The 23,852-nt window shown below is 39.1% G+C and overlaps 2 protein-coding genes and 1 long non-coding RNA gene across 11 annotated transcripts in view; 2 read left to right on the top strand and 1 right to left on the bottom strand.

Moving 5' to 3' along the window:
- Positions 1-9,593, top strand: part of NCK1 (NCK adaptor protein 1) — a 92,355-nt gene extending 82,762 nt beyond the window's left edge. For all 7 annotated transcript variants that reach the window (XM_055295312.2, XM_063611322.1, XM_055295318.2 and 4 more), the window contains 2 exons: positions 6,055-6,767; positions 8,720-9,593. In XM_055295312.2, the coding sequence (XP_055151287.1) occupies positions 6,055-6,767; positions 8,720-8,914 (908 nt within the window). In that variant the 3' untranslated portion in view covers positions 8,915-9,593. The remainder of the gene's footprint in view (positions 1-6,054; positions 6,768-8,719) is intronic.
- Positions 6,689-23,852, bottom strand: part of LOC134731657 (uncharacterized) — a 30,424-nt gene continuing 13,260 nt past the window's right edge. The window contains exons 2-3 of the long non-coding RNA XR_010114116.1: positions 15,490-15,570; positions 6,689-6,801 (exon numbers count right to left, since the gene is read on the bottom strand). This is a non-coding gene — a long non-coding RNA (uncharacterized lncRNA). The remainder of the gene's footprint in view (positions 6,802-15,489; positions 15,571-23,852) is intronic.
- Positions 18,738-23,852, top strand: part of IL20RB (interleukin 20 receptor subunit beta) — a 43,760-nt gene continuing 38,645 nt past the window's right edge. The window contains exon 1 of one of the 3 annotated variants that reach the window (XM_055295319.2): positions 18,738-18,960. In XM_055295319.2, the coding sequence (XP_055151294.1) occupies positions 18,873-18,960 (88 nt within the window). In that variant the 5' untranslated portion in view covers positions 18,738-18,872. Of the gene's footprint in view, positions 18,961-22,444; positions 22,587-23,852 lie in introns of those variants that run through there. The other 2 variants (XM_055295320.2, XM_063611323.1) reach the window with 2 other exon arrangements.

The raw sequence follows: 23,852 nt of genomic DNA, 5'->3' as shown, positions 1-23,852 counted from the left end.
CATTGTGGTCAGAAAAGATACTTTGTATGACGTCAGTCTCAAATTTATTGAGGCTTTTTCTTTTTTTTTTAAATAGAGACAGGGTCTCTCTTTGTTACCTAGGCTGGCGTGCAGTAGCATGATCATGGCTCACTGTAGCCTTTGAACTCCTGGGCTCCAGCAGTCCTCCCAACTCAGCCTCCTGAGTAGCTGGAACTACAGGTATGCACCACCACACCTGGCTAATTATTTTATTTTATTTTTTATTTTTGTAGAGACAAGGTCTCACCATCTTGCCCAGGCTGTTGTCAGACTCCTGGGCTCAAGTGATCCCCCTACCTTGGACTCCCAAAGTGTTTGAATCACAGGCTTGAGCCACTGTGCCTGGCCTATTGAGCCTAGTTTTGTGTCCTAATATATGGTCTATCTTGCAGAATATTCCATGTACACTTGAGAAAAATGTGTACTATATTCTGCTTTTGTTTGATGGAATATTCTCTATATGTCTGTTTGGTCTAGTTGGTTTATAGTACTGCTCAAGGCCTCTATTTCCTTAACGATTTTTCATTTAGTTCTGTCCCTTACAGAAGGTGGGGTATTGATGTCTCCAAGTATATTGAACTATTTTTCTCCCTCACTTCTGTCATTTTTTGCTTTATATGCCTTGAGGCTCTCTTGTTGGGTGTGCATATATTTGTAACTGTTACACTTCTTGATGTATTGATTCTTTTATTAATATATACTGTCCTTTGTCTTTAAGTCTGTGTTGTGTGATATATATTTATTTATTTTTAGACAGTCTCGCTCTGTTGCCCAGGCTGGAGTGCAGTCGCATGACCTCGGCTTACTGCAACCTCCGCCTCCCAGGTTCAAGCGATTCTTCTGTCTCAGCCTCCCGAGTAGCTGGGATTATAGGCACCTGCCATCATGCCTGACTAATTTTTGTATTTTTGGTAGAGACGGGGTTTCACCATGTTGGCCAGGCTGGTCTTGAACTCCTGAGCTCAAGTGATCCACCCGCCTCGGCTTCCTAAAGTGCTGGGATTACAGGCATGAGACACTGCGCCCGGCCTATGCTGTGTGATATTTATATAGCCACCCCACTCTCTTAGTTATCCTTTACATATCCTTTAGTTATCCTTCCATCCTTTTGTTTTTAAACCTATTTGCATCTTTGTTTGGATCTAAAGTGAGTGTCTTGCAGATAACAGTTGCATCATGTTATTTTTAATCTATTTACATTTAAAGTAATATCTGGTAAGGATTTCTGCTATTTTGCTGTTCTCATGTACTTTTTTTTTCTTTCAATTCTTCTATTACTGTCTTCTTTTGTGATTTCTTTTTCTTTTTTTTTTGGAGGGTGGGGGTCAGGGTCTCACTCTGTCACCCAGGCTGGAGTGCAGTGGTGGAATCTCTGCTCACTGCAACCTCTGCCTCCCAGGTTCAAGTGACACTTACGCGTCAGCCTCTCGAGTAGCTGGGACTACAGGTGCATGCCACGATGCCTGGCTAATTTTTTGGTATTTTTTTGGTAGAGACGAGGTCTCAGCATGTTGGCCAGGCTGTTCTTGAACTTCTGACCTCAAGTGATCCACCCACCTCGGCCTCCCAAAGTGCTGGGATTACAGGTGTGAGCCACTGTGACTGGCCTGTTTTTTTCTGATATATTGTTTTATTACTCTTCTCGTTTCTCTTTCTGTATTTTTGTTTTTCCTTAGTGGTTACCCTGGGGATTAACATCTTAGGTTTTTAACAATCATGTTTGAATTAATACCAACTTAGTTTCAGTACTATGCATAACTCTGCTCCTTTGCAGCTCCATCTTTGTATATCACATCTTTACACATTAAAATACATGCCCACTTACCTAGAATTGAAATTTTTGTTTTATGCATTTGTATTTAAATTATGTAGGAAAGAAAAGGAGAATTTACAAACAAAAACTGCAATACTACTGACTTTTATATTTACTTATGTAGCTACCTTTACCATTGCTCTTTATTTCTTCGTATGACTTCAAATTACTGTCCAGTGTTTTTTCATTTTAGCCTGGAGGATTCTCTTTAGCATTTCTTTTTTGAGACAGAGTCTCGCTCTGTCTCCCAGGCTGGAGTACAGTGGTGCAGTCTTGGCTCACTACAACCTCCACCTCCCGGGTTCAAGCAATTCTCCTGCCTCAGCTTCCTGAGTAGCTGGGACTACAGGCGCGTGCCACCATGCCCAGCTAATTTTTTGTATTTTTAGTAGAGACGGGGTTTCACCATGTTGGCCAGGCTGGTCTCGATCTCCTGACCTCGTGATCCACCGACTGTCTCCCAAAGTGCTGGGGTTACAGGTGTGAGCCGCTGTACCCAGCCTCTCTTTACCATTTCTTAGCACAGGTCTGGTAGTGATGAATTCCTTTAGTTTTTGTTTATCTGGGAATGTCCTATGTTCTCCTTCATTTTTGAAGGACAGTTTTGCTAAATATAGAATTCTTGGTTGGCTCTTTTGCTTTCAGCGTCAGATTCTATCCCCTCCCTGGGGCTTATTACTGCTGCTTATTGTGAGTGGTTGTTGTTTGCTTGTTTCGTGACTTTACTAAATTATTTTTATAAAGTCTATATTCTTGGTCATGTGGGGCCGCTGAAGTCTATTCCATTTGCTTAGTAATCAGCTAGGGTTTTAACAGAGTTTCGTTAAACACCTGGAGCCAAAACAAAACAAAAAAAACCTCTCTCCATCTTTACAGATGGCTTTATGTTGGCACTCTTTGACCACTTAGTGATGCCGTTTATAATTCTGCCTTAGCCTTCACTTACTGTTTGCTCAAAGCCTGAAGGTCAGCCAGGGTGAAAGCTTAGGGTCTTCTTGGGCCTTTCCTGAGTGTGCATCCAGCCCTGGCCATGTGCACGTCCTTCTTGATTGGTATACACACCCCTTATTACCCTATGTATATTCTTTCCCATCCCCTTTCTGTCCAGGCTTTTCCATCTGTCTGTTCCTTGTCCCAGTTGTTGTCCCTTGCCCCAGGCTGCTGCATCCATTAAATGATTTTTGCAAAAACCACCTGGGAAGACTCCCTATGCCTGGGAATGATCCAAGTCAGGCAAAGCTAAGGCAAGCCATTGCTCAGGTCCTTCAGGGAGCTGCCAGACAATTTGAAACCCACAATCACAATTGTTTAAGAATGAGATCTGTATTGCTTCCTCTGGCATTAGGAGTGCAGGTTACTATCCACACAGCCATCACTGACTTGGGGTGTGGGGGATGGTGGGCAGGCAACTTAGGATGCTGTAGCACTCTCTTTACCACAAAGCAGCAACTTCTTTTTTCACCAAGCCTTGCCCTAGATTTTATAAGTTTTTTTTAACTAGATTCCAGAGTTCTACAAAAGTTGAGTCTGACAGTATTTACCAGCTCATCAATTGCATTCATTGCTTTTTGCAGGGACAGTGCCTTGGAGTTCCTTACTCTACCATCTTTTTTTTTTTTTTTTTTTTTTTTTGAGATGGAGTCTTGCTCTGTCGCCCAGGCTGGAGTGCAGTGGCGCAATCTCGGCTCACTGCAAGCTCCGCCTCCCGGGTTCACGCCATTCTCCTGCCTCAGCCTCTCCGAGTAGCTGGGGCTACAGGCGCCCGCCACCACGCCCGGCTAATTTTTTTGTATTTTTAGTAGAGATGGGGTTTCACCGTGGTCTTGATCTCCTGACCTTGTGATCCGCCCGCCTCGGCCTCTGAAAGTGCTGGGATTACAAGCGTGAGCCACCGCGCCCGGCCTACTCTACCATTTTTGGTGGTATCACCCCAAATGTCGGGATTTCTCAGAAGGCTATCATTAACCAGAAGTAAGAAAATTAGGAAGGAAGAAGTTGATTTAGGGGTATAGACTGGATTATTTTTATTTGGACGTGAGCGTTGGGTTTGAGGTACTGATGGCACAATCTGTGGGTGTCTAGTGACAGTTGGAATTGTAATGCCTGAATTCCAGAAAGGTCTTAGAGCTGCAAAGAGATCTGGGAATCTTCTGCACAGAAATTATAGAAAATGAAAGTGTATGATTTCCTTGGAATAGAGAGGAAGGTCAAGTATGGCATCTTGTGAAACACTTTCAGCTAAGGAATTCTTCATTTATTCATTCAGCATGTTTGCTGACTGCTGAATACATAATTTTTTTTTTCCTACTACTGTTGTATGCACTGCTTAATTGGAAATAAAAAGGAATAAGATCTCGTTTTCTGCCCTCAGGAAGTTCACTCATATTGAGGAAGACAGACAAGTAAACAAGTACAATGCAATGTTATAATAACAAGGTTAGAGGAGCCCAGACAGAGGTAAACAAGAATATGTAAACAGGTCGGGAGGGAAAATAAGAAATTCAGGGAAGTCAAAGAAGGAGAAAACATAATGGAGAGAGTGGGCTGTGATCTTGGTTGCTGCATATATAGTTTGAGAAGGCTGAGGACTTTAAAAGTTACTGATTTAACAGTAAGGAGAGATGACATAAGAATGGTATTCATAAGAATGGTTTTAATTGAGTAGTTTTGTTAGAATGTTGGAGACAAAGGATCAGATAATAAAGAGTTGGGAGTGTGAGTGGTGAAAAAGTTGAGGGAAAAGGAAAACATAACTTTTTTTTTTTTTCTTTTTTTGAGACAGCGTCTTGCTCTGTCACCAGGCTGGAGTGTAGTGGCGTGATCTTGGCTCACTGCAACCTCCGCCTTCCGGGTTCAAACGATTCTCCTGCCTCAGCCTCCTGAGTAGCTGGGACTACAGGTGTGCACCACCACACCCAGCTAATTTTTGTATTTTTAGTAGAGACGGGGTTTCACCATATTTGGCCAGGATGGTCTCGATCTCTTGACCTCGTGATCTGCCCACCTCAGCCTCCCAAAATGCTGGGATTACTGGCATGAGCCATCGTGCCCAGCTGGGAAAGACAACTTTTAAAAGAGTGGTATAGTTTATTCTATGGGAAAATTGGACTAGTTAGAGGAAAAATAAATAAATTACCAAAATGTTACAGTTTAAAAGTTGTAGCAGAGTTAAAGTAACTTCATTTTGGAGTAGAAAAGATTTCAGTGTGTTTTTAGACAATTGAAGGGACTAAATAGGAAGGAAAACAAGGATGTCGAGTCCCAAGAGAGTCAGGAAAGATAGTATTAAGATCCTAGAAGGATCAGGATTTGGAGACTTGAGTGAAGAATGAGAGTGAGGATAATGAGAGTTTTGAGACAAAAGGAATATGAGAAGTTTTACCTAGGGAAGCCTCAGTTTTCTAGGTAAAGTAGAACATGAAATCACATGCTGAGAAATGGGCAGCAGTGAAAATGCCTGACTGAAGTTGATGTAGCGTACATTTGTATTGATAGTACCATTTGGTGATTTTCTCATTTCTTTCAACACATATGTATTAAGCATTTACTGTGTACTAAGCGCTGTACAAGATCCTTGGGATTCTATCTGTAAACAAACAAAACTCCCTGCCCTTGTGGAGGTTACATGTGACTGGGGTAAGGGGAGAAAAACAAATAATATTTTAAAATAAACATATGAGGTAAATAGAGCTACCTGGGTCTGGGAACCAAGAAAGCAAATGGGAAGATTAGCCAGACATAACTTCAGTTTTATATTGCATATCATATTCTAATTTAAGATAGAAATAATTTTATTTTTATACAGCTCATTGTAGAATCTAGCTTGCTTAAACTAAGACAAGAAGAGTATGGGTATGGTGGAGCCTTTGTGTACTTAGATTGTAGCTATTAAAAAAACCTGTATTTACATTTGAGAGGGAATTCATTAATTTAGGACAACTTTATAATTATGTTATATAGTTATTTCAGGGCCTTTGACAAGAGAAAAGATGGTGAACTGTCATATAATAACTGAAATTAAATATTTATTTGGTTAAGGAAAAGAAAATTTGCATCTTATTTCCAAAAAGACGATTTTTAACTACATAGAAATTTGTTATGTTTAAAGGCTTTAAAGATCTATATAGAGTTGAAGATCTCTTTTTAATAATGAATAAGTTTGTTCTTTTGGTAATCATTTTTTTATATTCTCCTCTCATGGCTCTTTTTAATTTCAACAGGCATTGGAAAAGTGAAAAGAAAACCTAGTGTGCCAGATTCTGCATCTCCTGCTGATGATAGTTTTGTTGACCCAGGGGAACGTCTCTATGACCTCAACATGCCCGCTTATGTGAAATTTAACTACATGGCTGAGAGAGAGGATGAATTATCATTGATAAAGGGGACAAAGGTGATCGTCATGGAGAAATGCAGTGATGGGTGGTGGCGTGGTAGCTACAATGGACAAGTTGGATGGTTCCCTTCAAACTACGTAACTGAAGAAGGTGACAGTCCTTTGGGTGACCATGTGGGTTCTCTGTCAGAGAAATTAGCAGCAGTCGTCAATAACCTAAATACTGGGCAAGTGTTGCATGTGGTACAGGCTCTTTACCCATTCAGCTCATCTAATGATGAAGAACTTAATTTCGAGAAAGGAGATGTAATGGATGTTATTGAAAAACCTGAAAATGACCCAGAGTGGTGGAAATGCAGGAAGATCAATGGTATGGTTGGTCTAGTACCAAAAAACTATGTTACCGTTATGCAGAATAATCCATTAACCTCAGGTTTGGAACCATCACCTCCACAGTGTGATTACATTAGGCCTTCACTCACTGGAAAGTTTGCTGGCAATCCTTGGTATTATGGCAAAGTCACCAGGCATCAAGCAGAAATGGCATTAAATGAAAGAGGACATGAAGGGGATTTCCTCATTCGTGATAGTGAATCTTCGGTAAGTTGATTTTCGGAGGTAAATACAAATAGAGCTATGGGTATTTAAAATAAAAGAGAGAGAGAAATGGAGAGGTTAAGTGGCTTCCCTAAAGTTAACCAGGTAACAAGCTGGGATGTAACATAAGCATAAATGTTCCAAAGCTAAAGTCGGCATTCTTTCTCGCTATCTATTTTGAATAAAAGAGAGCTGTGGCGGTGTTGCTACACACTGAATTATTTGGTCTTGTCTAGTTCTGTTGATTTTGCATTCCTGATATATTTTCTGTTGCATTAAACTAAATGGAGAAAATGGAACACTAGCTTCTTCATTGAGAGTAGAATGATACTGTAGATTAAACTGGGAAACATTTAAAGATTGCTATTGGATGCAATGTGTAAGAAGATAGTCACTGTAGTCCTTATGACATAGGAAATCTCTGAATTTAAAAAATTGATATTAAGTTTCTTCATAAATTGGTTGCTTGGAAATTGGAATACACTTTTATTATAACCTCAAAAAACCTATTTTAACACTGTTTGAAATGCGTTTGCAATAAAAGGTAAATTATATTGCAATACTAGTAAACAATAAAACTATAAAACCATAAAAGTTGAAAAATAATATGGTTTCATGGTCTCTTTTAGATACTGCTTAGGATATTAGAATTTGATGACACTCATTTTCCTTAAAAATGGCCTTTCTTTTTCCTTGATAAAAGATATCACTACTTTTCCGTTTATTAAATCATGATTAATCTTGGCTTTGCGTGAGTATATTTGTACAAAAGGGAATGTGTAATTGCACAAAATTTTGAAAGAAAATGTGTGGAAGTGGGGTGTGGTAGGGGAGAGATTAATTGAACTTCCTGATGTGAAGTTCAGGAAAATGGGGCCTGTGCCTAATCCCTCAGAAAAGCAGTTGGTTGGCAGTAGGGAAGAGTGATGACATCCATTTTCTGTTAGTGCCTGATCTGGCTCGCTGTTTGAAACTTTGGGAGTAACTGTAGAAAAAGAGGCTTTGGGGGTTGATACAGACTGTAACAACAACAACAACAAAAACTAATTAAAAAGAAGATAGCTTGAATGCAGAATTGTATTTTCTTGTGGGTAATTGAGTATAAATATTAGACAAAATACAATATGTACCATTATTTTTAGCAGTATACTTTTTAAGGTTAGGGGTCTCGAGTAGGCATATTTTGTTTAGCCTTCAGTGTTTTTTAAACATTTAAATTCATTGCTGATATTTAAATATTAGGATATTTATTGTAAAAATTCAGACTTTAGACCATTTAAAATTGGAAGAACTACCAACATTGAGACCCGGTTCCTGCAAGGCAACAATCACAGCTGAGAAGTCACCACTTCTTTAGATTGGTGATACACTGTCATTTCCTCTGCCCGTCTACCTTTCCACTCTGACACTTGTTTACATTATTCTTTTGGCTCTTGTAGGCATTTGAGTTCGTGGCCTCTCCTTAAAGTTTAGATTAATTCTCATTTATGTGTTCTTCATTTTTGGGAATTCAGCGTGTTATCTCTAAGACAGCTACTGTTAGCTACACGTTGAAAAGGGGTTGGGTGGGTATCTTAGACTTTCTCATGTGTTTCTCTGACTGGAGAGAAGATAGCTCTTGTTCTTCAAATATTTAACTAAAGGATTTGCTGTGGGTGTCTGTTGGTGGAGCCGTGGGTGTTAAGAGACTTTTGATTACGCAGGTTGAATCCTGGCTCTGTTGTTAACTAGATGGGTGGTATTGGCCAAGTTATTAATAGCTTCTCTGAGACTCAGTTTTCACATCTGTAAAAAGGGTTTGTTTTGAAGAGTAAAGGAGATAATCTATGTAAATAATTTACCATGGTGCCTAGGACTTAGTAAGTGCTTAGATTTTAGCTTTTAGTTTAATATAAAAATACTGATAGAGCTGGCTTTCAAAATGTTTACTATATGTATTTTTTTTTCTCTTTTAGCCAAATGATTTCTCAGTATCACTAAAAGCACAAGGGAAAAACAAGCATTTTAAAGTCCAACTAAAAGAGACTGTCTACTGCATTGGGCAGCGTAAATTCAGCACCATGGAAGAACTTGTAGAACATTACAAAAAGGCACCAATTTTTACAAGTGAACAAGGAGAAAAATTATATCTTGTCAAGCATTTATCATGATACTGCTGACCAGAAGTGACTGCTGCATAGCTGTAATTTGTCATGTAATTGAAGACTGAGAAAATGTTGGGTCCAGTCATGCTTGATTGGAAATTGTTGTTTCTAAATCTGTGTGAGAATTGACAATAAGTATTTTTATTATAACTCAGCCCATACATATATACTATGTATGCAGTGCATCTGCATAGAACAGTTCCTTATCCTTGGCCTTCTGTTTTATTGGTTTTTTTCTTTGCTGTTTTCCCTTTGCTTCTAATATTACAGTTTTGTATTTTGTAAACAAAAATCAAATAATGCATATCAGAATCTTTATATGGAAGAAATCCTTTATTGCCTTTCCTTTGTTTCCTTGTAAAGGCACCCTGTTCTGTTATGGTTTTTCATTATATAAAATTATTATATCTATATATGACATACGCTAAAATAAATTTCTTGGAGAGTGTTAATCTTTTCTGTGACTAAATAGCAATAATAAATGGAAAATTAGAAATTATTTCCAGGTATTATATTTGTCACAGGCCATTGTAAATACCAAGTATATTCTGTCTGCCATAATTTTAAAAAATGCATTCATTGTCTTCAGTCGTACAGCAAGACTCATGAGACATAGATTAGAAAACATGTTTTATAATTTTAATTTACAACTGTTGGAAATAAAAATCACTTAATTTTTTTTCCAGTGCTTCTCCCTCATCTGGTTATTCAAGAAAACAAAACAGTCTCTGAGATACTTAGCTTTTCAGACTGTAAATAGATGCTCTAGTGTTATTTTTTTTTTTTAATCCCACTTGTATTATTTTACCAGAGCGTCTTGTATTAGGGCATGTTATATTTATGCCAGTGGGAAATAAGTTATGGCCAAGTTTTGCAAAAGCAGGAAGCAGTGAGATACTTGTTTTTTTCTCCTCAGTAAATATCAGTAATTGTCAGGAATGGTATTACCTATTTTCATTTCTTCTTTTCAGCTTTAATTTTTGTTGATTGGGACACTAAAACTGATGTGTACCTGAGGAAAACATAGAATGTGCTCATGGTTAGGGAAAATTATATTATTTTTAATTTTTTAATTTGTTTTTTAACGATGTAGGAATTTGGGTGTATGGATAAGAGGCCAGTCTGCTTCTGTAGGCTATAGAAGAAAACCAGTTGTATTTTATGGTCATAATTTGTCCCCCTATTATTCTGGAGATTTAAATTTAAGTAAAGTAGCCATCAGTATTTTAATTGAAAAATACTAAAGCCCCATAACTGAGTAGGATGTCATATGATACTTTCAACAAATTCCCTAATGCTGCCTAATCATATGGATGTTTTAGTTCTTTGCTATGTTATAAACAGATATCTAATACACCAGAATTACTGATGGTAAAATTGAAGTTGTATAACTTGTGAATTTTTTTATCAATGTTTTAAATATTTTATTATTTAAATCTTAAAATCATTTAAAGACTTATGTTGCCACTGGGTGGCAGCCATGGCTTCTCCCACTAAGCAACAGAAGTGACCAAATATAATTAAGACAAATTTTCATCTCTATTACATCTGCTTTTAAGGCATTTTAGTTCATATTCTATTATTTTTCTAACTCAGTACTCCTTTGTTGAGGGTAATTATTAGTAGTTAAGTTTTTAATGGAAATAATCATGTATGCTTCTTTGCTGTAAAATCAAATGAATATAAATTGAGGAAAACTGTTTAAATTGTAGGATGACTAGTAGTAAACATCATCTTAATTTTTAACATATATTTGATGATGCTGCTTTCCTTTTATTCTCTGTATGCTTCTGGGTTTTTCCCCAGTCTTCCTTATGAAAAAAATGTATGTTTGTAAAAAGAGAACAATTAATGCTTTGCATCACAGACATAAACTATTCATAGTAAACTGCACTGAGCTGATATTAATAGAGCAGACTTTTGAGAAAGTAGGAGTGTAGTAGCACTGGAAACAGAATGCAAATTTGTGTTCCATAATTAGGTTTATTGTAGCTACAGAGCTCCCAGATAACCCATGTGTGCCAGTAATATCTATTGTGTGCTCTTAGTATGGTATAAAAACCTCGCTGGAAGCTACTTATTTTGTACTTAAACATTTTACCAATTTTTTAAAAGTCTTAACCCAATGCTTACACCAGTGACTGTTTTTATAATACTTGAAGTAACTTTAAGAACTGAGACAACTCTGGAAAACATCTACATAGCTAGGTAGTAATAATCCTTGTATTAGAAACCAAGTTTCCTTATTCCCAGCCTGGTGTCTGTATCATGACACACTACTCTGTATGCTTGGTTTTAGACTAGGAGGAGAGTCCCGGGAAGGGCAATATTATAGTTTTCTTCCACATGAGGAGAATGCTTAGTTTCAAATTTAAATACATGTAACAGATGGAACCCTGCCTAACTCACTGCTACAAATAACTTCCCCAAAATCTTAGAAGGTTTTTTAGAACATGATACAAGCTTTGTGACAAAAACAAATGCCATTGTGTCCCTTATTTAGTCATAAAACCTTAGGATTCAGCTGAATATATATTCACACATGTATATTACACATATATCACTATACAGTTAACACACGCACCTTGCACTATTAGTGACAAATAATATTGCTAAACAAAATAGGAAGGCTTCATGCAATCTATTGCCATTGCTAGAAGAATAAATAGGCCTAGCAGATGGGCAACTTGGGTTGTGAGAATAAGGTCATTCTTGCAGAATATGGCACTTAAATTATCTCCAGCTGTAATGTCCTACCATATAATCCAGAGGTTGCATAGAAGCATGGTTGTCACAGTCTCTGTAGTACCTTTGTGAAATTCGATAGGCAGGCCCAGCCCTTCTCTAGAAGTTTGAATTTCACTCCCACCTTGTTGCTGGGGTACCTTCTTCGGGGTACCTTCTTCAGGGTACATCTAAACAGTGGCCTTATACAGAAATGTTGTTCAACCCACACAGTGTTTTAAAAAATTAGTTGCCAACATTTAAAAATTAGGGGGTTTCACATAAAATTCAGACTTCTTGTTTCCCTTTAAAAATGAGAAGCTGGCCGGGTGCGGTGGCTCAAGCCTGTAATCCCAGCACTTTGGGAGGCCGAGGCAGGCGGATCACGAGGTCAGGAGATCGAGACCATCCTGGCTAACACGGTGAAACCCCATCTCTACTAAAAATACAAAAAATTAGCCGGGCGTGTTGGCGGGCGCCTGTAGTCCCAGCTACTCAGGAGGCTGAGGCAGGAGAATGGCGTGAACCCGGGAGGCAGAGCTTGCAGTGAGCCGAGATTGCGCCACTGCACTCCAGCCTGGGGGACAGAGCAAGACTCTGAGAAGCTAATAACATGAGTTGAATTCCCACAAGTCAACAATCAGCTGGAATCTAGTGTGGATGGTCCCCTTATTTTTACCAGTGCACATGGTGAAAAAATTGAAAAAGTCTTCTTTGAAGTCAAAATATAGAGACAAATCCCTGAAATGTTTTATCTGTGAAACAAGAATTGTAATTCAGGGCATATACACAGACAGTAGTTTTTGGTATGTCCAAAGAACAGAGAAGATTGAGAGTTTTATTACAAAGAGAAATGTTACGTATGTTTTGAAAGAAAACTCATTGGCTCTAGATAAGTTTTTGGGAGCTGGCAAGCTCTGATTGGTGTGTGACAGTGATAGGTAAAACCAGTCTTAGAGTCACAGCAGGTCATTTCAGCAGCTACTAGGTAAAACTGGTCTTAGGGTTTACAGTGGGCTGTTTCAGTAGCTGGGCTTGTGGAAAACTGAGTTCTTGGAGCAGCTGCTATGTCCTTCATGTATTTCCCCTTAGCTCATTGAATCTGATTTGGTGGGGTATGACAGTAATTACCCAATTTGTATAATTAACTTTCACACTCCCAACCCTTATCCCCCTATCTGAGATCTCCAGATGCAGTTTACTCTCCCTATTTTTCCTATAACATGGAAAGTTTTGGGTTTGGAATCTGGAAATCATCATTTTTTTCAGAAACAGTAACATTGTCCAAATCAAGAAATTAGGATGTGGCATTACAGTACTCCTTAAGTTTTCCATTTTAATACTTTGCTAGAAGATAAGGAGTCCTTTATAATCTTGCATTTATATAGAACTTTTAACTTTCCAAATGGCTTAACAATCAAGGTCACTTTTTTCTTAAAGGACTTTTGATATAGTATAGATGCTATCTTAATTTTGTGTTTTGAACGCTACCCTTTTTTAAAGAATGCCAAATTACTGTTTCTGGAGAAACACATTATTAGAAGCATTGGCTTGCTACTCGATTCTGATAGGCTGGTTCTGTTAGTGTTGAGCAAGTTTTTGTGACTCAATTCTCTGCTATCTTTAAAACACTTGACAGACCAGCATGATATGCATGCCCCCACACCCTAATTTCTCACTGTAACATGACCTAAACCAAATGACTTAGGAACTGAAATGTTTATTTCTAGTTTACTAATGAGGTGCACCTTGTATCTGAAAGTATACATAGTTTGCTGAGATTTGTTTAATGAGTAGAAGCTAGGTTAGGCTTGGTGGGGTTTTGAACAGAGGAGGAGTTTGAGCTATCAGCCACCATGTTCACAGAGGGAAATGTTTTAAATTAGTATCTTTTAGAATATTTCCTGGTGGGTTAAAGTAGATTTCTAAGGTAGTTGCTTTAAATAAATTTATGTGCTCAGATAATTTATATCTTTAGACTGTGGAGAAACTTTTCAGATAGCCTTCATGAAATTACTGAGACAAAAAGGTGAATTCCAGAATGAGACTGTTAAGTGTTGTCTATTTTAGGCTAAACACAGGAATGGTTATTAAATTGGTATTTTTTGAGTACTTTTGAAGGAAACAGTAATCATTGAATAAGGATGGCTTCTCTAGGAGAAGTAATGTCAAACTTGACGTTTTCTAGACTTAATAGGCAAGGGGGATGTTATAGAGAACAAATTCATCAAGGCATCTGATGATGTCAAGATGAAATTTTTTTTTAATTGTTACATCTCTCTATATATGATTTTATGTTTAAATAGCTTTGGAGATACTCATAATCAATTTATCCAACCAACTCACCTCAAATATTTTCTTGCTGAGCTGAGACTGTTCTAGCAATGTAACAGTGAAGAAAATGGACAAAGTTTTTATAAAATTTATATTTTAGTGATGTAATACGTAATGGAGAAGAGCTCTGAATTAAAATAGAACAGGTTGAGGGTTGAAGAGTGAGGGTGAGGGTGTTAATTTATATAGGATGACAAAAAGAAGCCTCTGATAAAATTGACCTTTGAGTATACTGTGTGCTCCACTTAATAGAATCACTGATGACTACGAACAACCAGTGACTGAATAAAATACAGCAACCAAAATCATTTGAAAATTATGTGGAACTTCACTGTTACGGAGCATTGTTTCTGGTTTTCAGATTTTTAATTTGACTAAAATGGTATTTTATTGAAATGTGGAACATTTAACGACAGAAGGCTATTCTGAATAAACCCTGATTCTCCATTTTAAGAGGAGTTTTTTGGGGGGATGTCAGATAGAAAAAGATAACTACAGAAGGAGGACAGTTTGGCCGACTTAAGTGTTCTAATTGAGCACACTCTAAGGAAACCCTGGAGGTTAAATTCCTGATGACCAGACAATAAACATTTGGGAGGAAATTGAAAAACTGAAATATTTCAGAAGTGAAAAAGGAATGCAGGAGCCCTGAAAATTAGATTCTAAAAGTGTGTAGAAATTCTACCCAGGGCCGGGCACAGTGACTCAGGCCTGTAATCCCAGCACTTTGGGAGGCCGAGGCAGGTGGATCACCTGAGGTCGGGAGTTCAAGACCAGCCTGACCAATGTGGAGAAACACCGTCTCTACTAAAAATACAAAATTAGCCAGGCATGGTGGCACATGCTTGTAATCCCAACTACTGGGAAGGCTGAGGCAGGAGAATTGCTTGAACCCGGGAGGTGGAGTTTGCGGTGAGCCACGATCACGCCATTGCACTCCAGCCTGGGCAACAAGAGTGAAACTCCATCTAAAAAAAAAAAAAAAAATTCCACCTGGAACAGACTTGGTGGAAGCATGAATTAGAAGAGTCTAAGACAAGTGGAATTCCGCTATTTAAATTCGCTGTGTTACTTCTAGAAAGAAAAAATTGAGACACAGTGAGTTGCAACTAAATGTCAGAAGTGCTAAAACACAGAACATAGATATCTAAGAATCTTAATGCAAAGGGAAGGAACTATTTTGTGTTAAGTAGGGGAAAGGAAGATTACTGGAATGTAATAGTTGACCACATAGTTCATTCAAGGACACAGGGCCTATCCTGGACTTGCACAACCCTAAGAGTGAGTGCCTCAGATTTTGCACCCTAGGTGCTTCCCTTAATTTTAGTCCTGGCCCTGCAGGGCACAGAGAGCTTAGGGTTCTCTTCCTTGGCCACAAAACTTCCCATCCCTCCCCACTGCCTCTACCTTTTCATAAAAACCTTTTCTCTGCTTGCTTTTCCTTCCATAATTAAATATCAGAGATTTAAGTGGCAAATAGTGTAATCAAAAAAAAATCTTATTTCTGAACTGTACCTACTTACAGGAGATAGGTCTATTCTTCCAGCGGTTTATCTTCTGACATGGATGATCCTCCAGCTCTGTGGAAGGCACCAGAAATTAACCTGAGAAGTGCAGGAAACAGGATAGAGGATAGTTTCATTGTGCATGTTGTATAGACAAGACATTACAACTTCTCTTTCCATAGAGGGGCACCTCAAAGCCAGAAGAGAAAGGCAAAATCAGGGTCAGGGATTATCCAGGAATGTTAAGGGCTAGCAGGTGAGGCACAGCCCTCCGGAAGTCCTCACCTAATGATACAGCCCAGGCAGAGATGGGTGGTCTGAGATACTTGTTGGGTCATGACCCAGGCTTGAAACGGATTATTGTTCAAAAAATATGACAGGCAGATGGCATTATCTCTCAGCACCCCTTGAGATGTGCTGAGCCCAGGGCAGACTCTGTGCAATGGCTTATGAAGGATTGGCAGGCAGTACTGTCTTGCCACAGTATTGTAGTGCTGGACAGGAGTGTCTTGACAGGGACCAATGAGCAGGTGGAGCTAACTAGCCATCGTAACACTTCAAAATTTGGTAAACAACTCTTCTCCGACAGCATAGCTAAATGATTCTTATTCTTTCCTCCATTTTCTCTGTTTACTTTCCTTTTCATCTTCTTAATTCAGTCTGTATTCCCTTCTATGTTTCCATCTTTGCTCATATCATTCTCCCAAAAGGAATGATGAACAGTGTGCCTGTCTTCCCCTCCTACCCGTATCTAATTGGTACATCCACAACCTCATATTGAGGTCTACCTATTCCCTAAAGCCTTTGCTGATCTCTTGGATCACTCCTCTGTGTCCCTCAGACACATTGAAGCATTCCTTTGATGCTAACTGGGAGGCAGTTAAAGTGAATGAAAAAAGCTTGGAGTTATGCAGACCTCAGTTGTAATTCCTGTTTCCATCCCTGACTAGCTCTGTGATCTACAGTAAGTTAATTTCCCTGAGTCCTGTGTTCTCACCTGAAAAGTGGAGAATCAAATCATATCTTACCTTGAAAGTCTGTTGTATAATATATGGACATGTATATAGTGTGTAGAAACCCTTTAGGACATTCTTGGCAGAAAATAGATATCCAGTACACATTGGCTTATATTGTTAACTTTTGACATGCTGGAACTGTGAGCAGAAGTGAACTTAGGAGAGAGGAATCAGGAAGCCAAGATGGAGAACAAAGGTAAGATGGGGGACAGACGTTGAGGCCATGTATGAAGCACTCTTAAGAGGAGCAGTGAGAGACTGTACTAGCAGCTAGTGACCAGAGGTCAAAGCACAGATGTGGCCACTGACTCACAGTGCTGGGATCAAGGAAAATATGCACCAAGTTTTCTTGACTATGGTGTGGTAAAAAGATATACAGCAATGTTTATTGTATACTTATTTTGTGCCAGATCCTGTTCTAAGTCTCACTTAGTCCTCACAACAGCCCTGAGTCAGATATTTTTATAATTGTTCCCAATTTTCAGATGAGAAACATAAAGCAGATAGTTTAAATGACTTGCCTAAAGAAACACAACTAAAAAGTTGACACCAATCAACCTGAGACAAAGATTATTTATATACTAGAGACCCCCCTGCCCATATAAGCATCTAAGTTCAAATTTCTCAAGCTGAACATTTGCAGCCTTTTTCTATAGCACCCCCAATCCTGCCTGTCCTGACCACACTCCACCCACTTCATTATTTCACTTGAGGCGCTGCCATCCACCCAGTTACCCAAACTCAGAACCTGAAAGTCATGTTTGGCTCCTCCTCCCCAGCCCTCTTAATGCACTCAATATCCAGGAGCTATCAGTTCTACCTTCTTTATCTTTTGAATTTGGTCATTTCTCTCTACAGACATGAGAAACCTAGTGGAAGCCAACAAAGTCTGTCACCTGGATCACTACCATAGCTCCCTCATGGCCCTCCTGCCTTCAATCTGGCCCCCTGAGCTGTTTTCTCCACCCTAGTCACAAACTTTTTAAAGCTCAAATGCAGGGAATGACATGGTCATATTTGAGCTTTGAACCCTTCCTTTGACCTTCATTCCTCTCAGGATAAATTCCAAACTCCTCAATAAGGCATTCAAAACTCTCTAGAATCCTGTTTCTGTCTGCCATTAAGCCCAATTTCTCGCCATTTCAACCTTGTTCTCGTGTTGCACCAAACTTCTTCTTGTTTCCTAAAAACAACATTCCTGGCTGATTTTTTTTTTTTTTTCCAGAGTTTAATACCCAGTCCTGGAGTCACCTCCTCCAGGAAGCTTTCTGTAATCCTACAAACTGGGTTAGATGTTTCTTTTTAGTGATGCTATGTTCCCTTACGAATATTGCTGTCCCTTCATTTTAAAAATTGACTTATGATTATTCCCGTGTCCATCTTCTCCACTAGTTGGGAAATTCTTGTTGAGGGAATGGACTGTTGAATTCCTAAGAACTAGCACATAGTAGGCCTTCAGTGAATGTTTCTTGAATGAATAAATAAATGACCAACTTTCCCAAGGTTACATTATAAGTTCTGAAACTTGAACCAAAATACATTATACTCTAGAACCCATATTTATTCCACTATTGTATTTGCACATTAGGGTGGTTAAAGTCCTTCAAGGGCTAAATTTTAAAGGGCTAAATGCTATCATAAGGTTTTTCTTCCACCTATTGAAATTGGTTTTAATTTTTCAGTAATACATTCACATGACTCAGTAATCAAACGATATACAAAGATATTCAGTCAAAAGTCTTGTTCCCATTTTTCTCTTCCACCTTTCCAATTCCCACTTTCTCTGCCCCAAGGTAACCAATCTTGTTCATTTCTTGTATCTTCTTTTAGTTTTTCTTTTTGCAAATGCATGCATATATGAAGCTATATATTATTCTTTACCCTCCTGACTTTTAGAAAGATATTTTAAATTTTTTCAAATATCTCTAGTTTTTCTGAAGTGGGTACATATTAGAAAAAAGAGCTGGTCAGTACCCAGCTTGAATGAACTCACAGAGAGAAACTTGGAAGAGGACAGCTATTTAATGAGGGAGGGAGATAATCCTGCCTGCTCATTGGCTTCTAGGGAGGTGCAGGATCCTCTAGGACAGAGTCTGTGGTCCAGGTATCGCTCATAGGCAGATTCTCAAGCTCCCCAAAGTTACATTTTCTCTGGAACTCTCCTAAGCCACTCCCTGCTGATGCAATATCTGGGTTTGGGCAGAAAGGAGGGTGCTTCTGAGCCCGCCCTTTCTGAGCTTCCTGGGCCGGCTCTGGAACAATTCAGGCTTCACTGCGACTCAGACCTCAGCTCCAACATATGCATTCTGAAGAAAGATAGCTGAGATGGACAGAATGCTTTATTTTGAAAAGAAACAATGTTCTAGGTCAAACTGAGTCTACCAAATGCAGACTTTCACAATGGTTCTAGAAGAAATCTGGACAAGTCTTTTCATGTGGTTTTTCTACGCATTGATTCCATGTTTGCTCACAGGTAAGTATGAATTAGAATACATCCAGTAGTTTGGGCCTTGAATATAGGTTAAGAAGGCAAAAAATACTTTCCCAGGGCCTGGGGTTGAAATATGTGTATAGAATATCTTATATCTGTTTTACAAAAGATTTATCACTTCCTAAACCTCTATTCCCACATCCCAAAGAAAAGGCCTGCATTCTGTTTGGAAATCTCTCTTCTTAATGTCCACACAACAATCTAGAAAGAGAAATCATCAAAATAAATAAAAGCAGAGCTCTGTGCACTTTGTTATTTATCTCATCGTCTGGTTTTAAAGAGTGCAACGTAGTTCTGTCAGACTTACTGTGTGTGTCTTGGAGATGTTAACTATAAGAACAAATTAAAACAAAGATTCTGGCAAAATACACATGAATAAAAAGACAATTTGTGAGCTTAACATTGGATACAAGACTTATAAAAATTAGATTTCTCTCCTGGTCATTGAAGAAAAGGTACTCCATAGCATTCTAAAAAATATTTGGTTTGGGATATTTCCCCTGCCAGTGAGATTACATAATTTTCTCTGCTCCACTCATGTCAAATCACGTTTAAGAGAAACTTCTAATTTTGATACTCCAAGACACTAGGCATTTTGCAGTGTTGACGGGAGCCTTGAGTACTTTCTTTCTCTCTCTCTCTCTCTCTCTCTCTCTCTCTCCCCCCACTCTGTCTCACTCTCTCTGTGTGTGTGTGTTTTACACAGAACTAATTAGTTATTTTAGTTAGTTTAAATCATTCAACAAATCAATACTAAGACAATTTGCAAAGGTGTAGAACTGGCTTAAACATCAAATTTATGGTGTTCTTTCCTAGCTTAAAAACCTTCACAGCTCCCAGTTGTTCAGCACATGCTGTCCGAATTCTGTTGTTTGTCCCTCATCACCCAGCATATTCAGGCCCCACCCTATATTTAACCCTATTTCTCACTACTCCTTGAAAACAAATATAGACTACAAGCAGCTGCTGGCTTAACAGTCAGCATATTACACCTTCATTTCCTCCTCCTGGCCTTTATTGTTATAATTTTCCACCAGAAGCACCATCTTCAGTTTTTCCTTCTACATCTTTCCAAGACCTCTCTCTTCTTTGACCCCAGGTACTTTAGCTTCAGGTGGTTACTTCTCTTTCCAGCACTGACCTGGAGGGCCAGGGCCTGGGCATCTTTTCTGCTGTCCCCACATCCCCTAGCACAGGCTAAGCATGCTGGTTGTTTGGTTAGTTAGTTGTTGGTTGTTTAGTTGTTGGAACAGAAATGTTACCAAGAAAACATCCCTCCACTAAGCTGAAACGAGAAGATGGGAGGCTGAATGAGAAGAGGAAAGCCCGGCATTTTCGACTTGACATTTTCTTCAATGACGCCAGTCTTATAAGTCTTTTCTTGAAAACTCCTGTTTTAAGTAGATCTGGAGGTGAGTGTGCACTTCCAACACTTATAAACTTACATAGAAAACACACACACACCAAAAAAACCTCAGTGGTAAAATCACAAGGATGTCAGAGCCAGAAAGACCTGTGTGTGAGTTTTGGCTCTGCCACTCACTAGCTCAGGACTCAATCATGTAATCAGTTTCCCTTCCTGTGAAATGGTCATAATAGCCACGTTGAAGTTATGAGGGGTTAAATAAGGTGACACAAACAAAAGCACTTTGAAGACTTAAACATTTCCCCACCCCCAAATGTTAGTTATTATTATCTGTTGGTTATACAGATGGTGGTATCAGTAGATAATTGCTTTAGCTGACGTTGTCTTTATGCAGTTTTGACCATTTCCTCTGGATTGTGTAGGTGCCTGTGATGAATTCTGCAAATTCTAAATGAACTTCTATTATTTACTAGATCACTGGACAGATGGGTAGAGTTGTGGCTTTTTTTTTTTTTTTTTTTGACTGAGTCTCACTCTGTCACCAGGCTGGAGTGCAGTGGCACGATCTTGGCTCACTGCAATCTCCACCTCCTGGGTTCAAGCAATTCTCCTGCCTCAGCCTCCCAAGTAGCTGGGACTACAGGCGCACGCCACCACGCCCAGCTAGTTTTTGTATTTTTAGTAAAGATGAGGTTTCACCATGTTGCCCAGGATGGTCTCGATCTCTTGACCTTGTGATTTGCCAGCCTCGGCCTCCCAAAGTGCTGGGATTACAGGCATGAGCCACCGCAACTGGCCATGGCTGTCTTTCATAGAAATCATTTGCCTTGTCCTCTCCCTCCCAAATAATAGTGGGTGATTCAGAAAGCTGATTATGCTACCGGGCGCGGTGGCTCACGCCTGTAATCCCAGTACTTTGGGAGGCCGAGGTGGGCGGATCACGAGGTCAGGAGATCGAGACCATCTTGGCTAACATGGTGAAACCCCATCTCTACTAAAAATACAAAAAATTACCAGGGCATGGTGGCGGGCGCCTGTAGTCCCAGCTACTTGGGAGGCTGAGGCAGGAGAATGGCGTGGACCCGGGAAGCAGAGCTTGCAGTGAACTGAGATCACACCACTGCACTCCAGCCTGGGTGACAGAGCGAGACTCCGTCTCAAAAAAAAAAAAAAAAAAATAAGAAAGCTGATTATGCTACCAATAGTAATAATAACAATGACAATCACAACTGCTATTTCTGAGTACACATTGTGCCTTCAGTTAGCAAAAATGTTATCTTGACTTCTCACATGAATCCTGCAAGTTAGATGTTATCCCTATTCCACACATTAGGGATAGAGACTAAGAGAGGTTCAGTTATTTGTCCAAGTACCTATATCTAGTAAGTGCAGGAATTGGGATTTGGTGATGGTTTGGTCTGCTCCAGAGCCTGTGCCCTTTATACATCTCTGCAGAAAAAGCTGAGACATTAAAACAAGGTAGAAGAAGGGAGGAGGGACAAAGGAAAGGAAATAAAGAAGATGGTGCTACCTTTTCTAATGCATTAGCCTTAAAGGCTGTTAGAGGTAAAGGTGGCAGAAGAGGATCCAAATAAAGGGAGTGGACATCAGACCCACTGAGCGTCCTTCAGAGAAGAGATGCAAAGATTTTTGCCTGGAAAGGTTGCCCCAGGGCTTTATGGTGGGTAGCCTTCATGCCACTTCCCTTGGACTGACTCACTCAAGGTTTTATGAAATAGGTGTTCAACAGCAAAAAGGGTCTAATTTAAAGACGACTGAGGGATTAAGAAAAGAGTTAGACCTAGGCTAATTTCCCCAAGGAAGCCAAAGCTTAATTTACTTGTTCAACTTTCATTTTTTAAACACCATTTATGTACCAGGTTCTGAGATGTGTGCTGGTTAGAGAGATTTTAAAAACTTGTCTTCAGGGAGCCTAAGAGCCTGCTGGGAAGTACACTAAAGTCTTTGGCATTTGGGAATTTAACAAAATTTTAACTATTCTTTAGCCACCAGAAGTAAAGTCTAGATTTGTGGTTCCCAACCTCAAATGCACATTGGAATCACCTGGGGAACTTTTTAAAAGCTAAATTCCGTGACTTCACAGCTAGAGATTCTGAGTTAATCTAGGGTGCTGTCTGGATGTTGGGACTTTTTCAAAACAATGTGGGTGGGGCTCCTTAGAGAAATGATTGATTCCAGGGCTAGGCAGGGAAAAAACAAGATGAGACAAGAGCATTTTGTGGTAAGTAATGAAGTGATTAAAAAAGGATGAGGGCCTAAGTTTACAGTTAACATAGTATCCTGGATTGGAGCCTGGGATGGAAGAAAGAAAGGCCTTAGTGGAAAAACTAGTGAAATTCAAATAAAGTCTGGAGTTTAGTTAACAATAATGTGCCAGTATTGGCTTTTTAGTTTTGACAAATGTATTATGGTTACATAAGATGTTAGCATTCAGGGAAGTTGGGTGAAGGATATATAGGAATGCTGTGTACTATCTCTGCAATTATTCTGTACATCTAAAATTATTCCAAAAATTTAAAAATCTATTAATAAAAATAACATGAGTAAAAAGGGTGGGAACAAGTTAAAAGGGCACAGGCAGCTTGAAAGTGTTCCCATTGGCCAAAAGCTAGAACAATTTGAATAACAAAATAACAATAGTGTTGGATTTTACAGAATAAATTAAAATATCCATGAGTCCATACTGGTAAAAATAAATAATTGAGTAAATAAATGGTGGAGAAGGAACAGCTCTTCCTAAGAAAAGAATACAATTAAATAAAATATCACTACTAGAACATCACAGCAATAATTGTTACAAGAAATATCCATCAGTAGATGTTAAAATTAATAGGTGAAAGTTTGAGGAGAAATGGAATATTTGCACAGTCTGAAAGTATCTCCCCCAAGGTATTTATTCACTATACAGGGGAAAATGGTAGCTTTACAGCAGAGACACTTTCTTAACCAAATGATCAGGGCGGTTAACATCACCAGTAATAAGATGTATTGATATCATGTACTCCCTGTGAGTGTCTGGAAAAAATGTGTAACCTCAATGAAATCACGTGAAAATATCAGACAAAACCAAACTGAGATACGTTCTACAAAACAACTGACCAGTACTCCTAAAAAATGTCAAGGTCGGCCAGGTGTGGTGGCTCATGCCTGTAATCCAAGCACTTTGGGAGGCCAAGGCAGGTGGATCACGAGGTCAGGAGATCGAGACCATCCTGGCCAACATGGTGAAACCCCGTCTTTACTAAAAATACAAAAATTAGCCAAGTGTGGTAGCACGTGCCTGTAGTCCCAGCTACTTGGGAGGCTGAGGCAGGAGAATCGCCTGAACCTGGGAGGCAGAGGTTGCAGCGAGCTGAGATCACACCACTGCACTCCAGTCTGGCAACAGAGCAAGACTCCATCTCAAAATACAAAAAAAAAGTCAAGGTCATTAAAAAAGACAAAGACAGACTGAAAACAGTTTGGAGGAGACTAACTAGATATGACA

The sequence above is a fragment of the Symphalangus syndactylus genome, chromosome 10 (genome assembly GCF_028878055.3).
Source record: "Symphalangus syndactylus isolate Jambi chromosome 10, NHGRI_mSymSyn1-v2.1_pri, whole genome shotgun sequence".
Taxonomy (NCBI): Eukaryota; Metazoa; Chordata; class Mammalia; order Primates; family Hylobatidae; genus Symphalangus; species Symphalangus syndactylus.
This window is presented reverse-complemented; position numbering and strand designations above follow the sequence as displayed.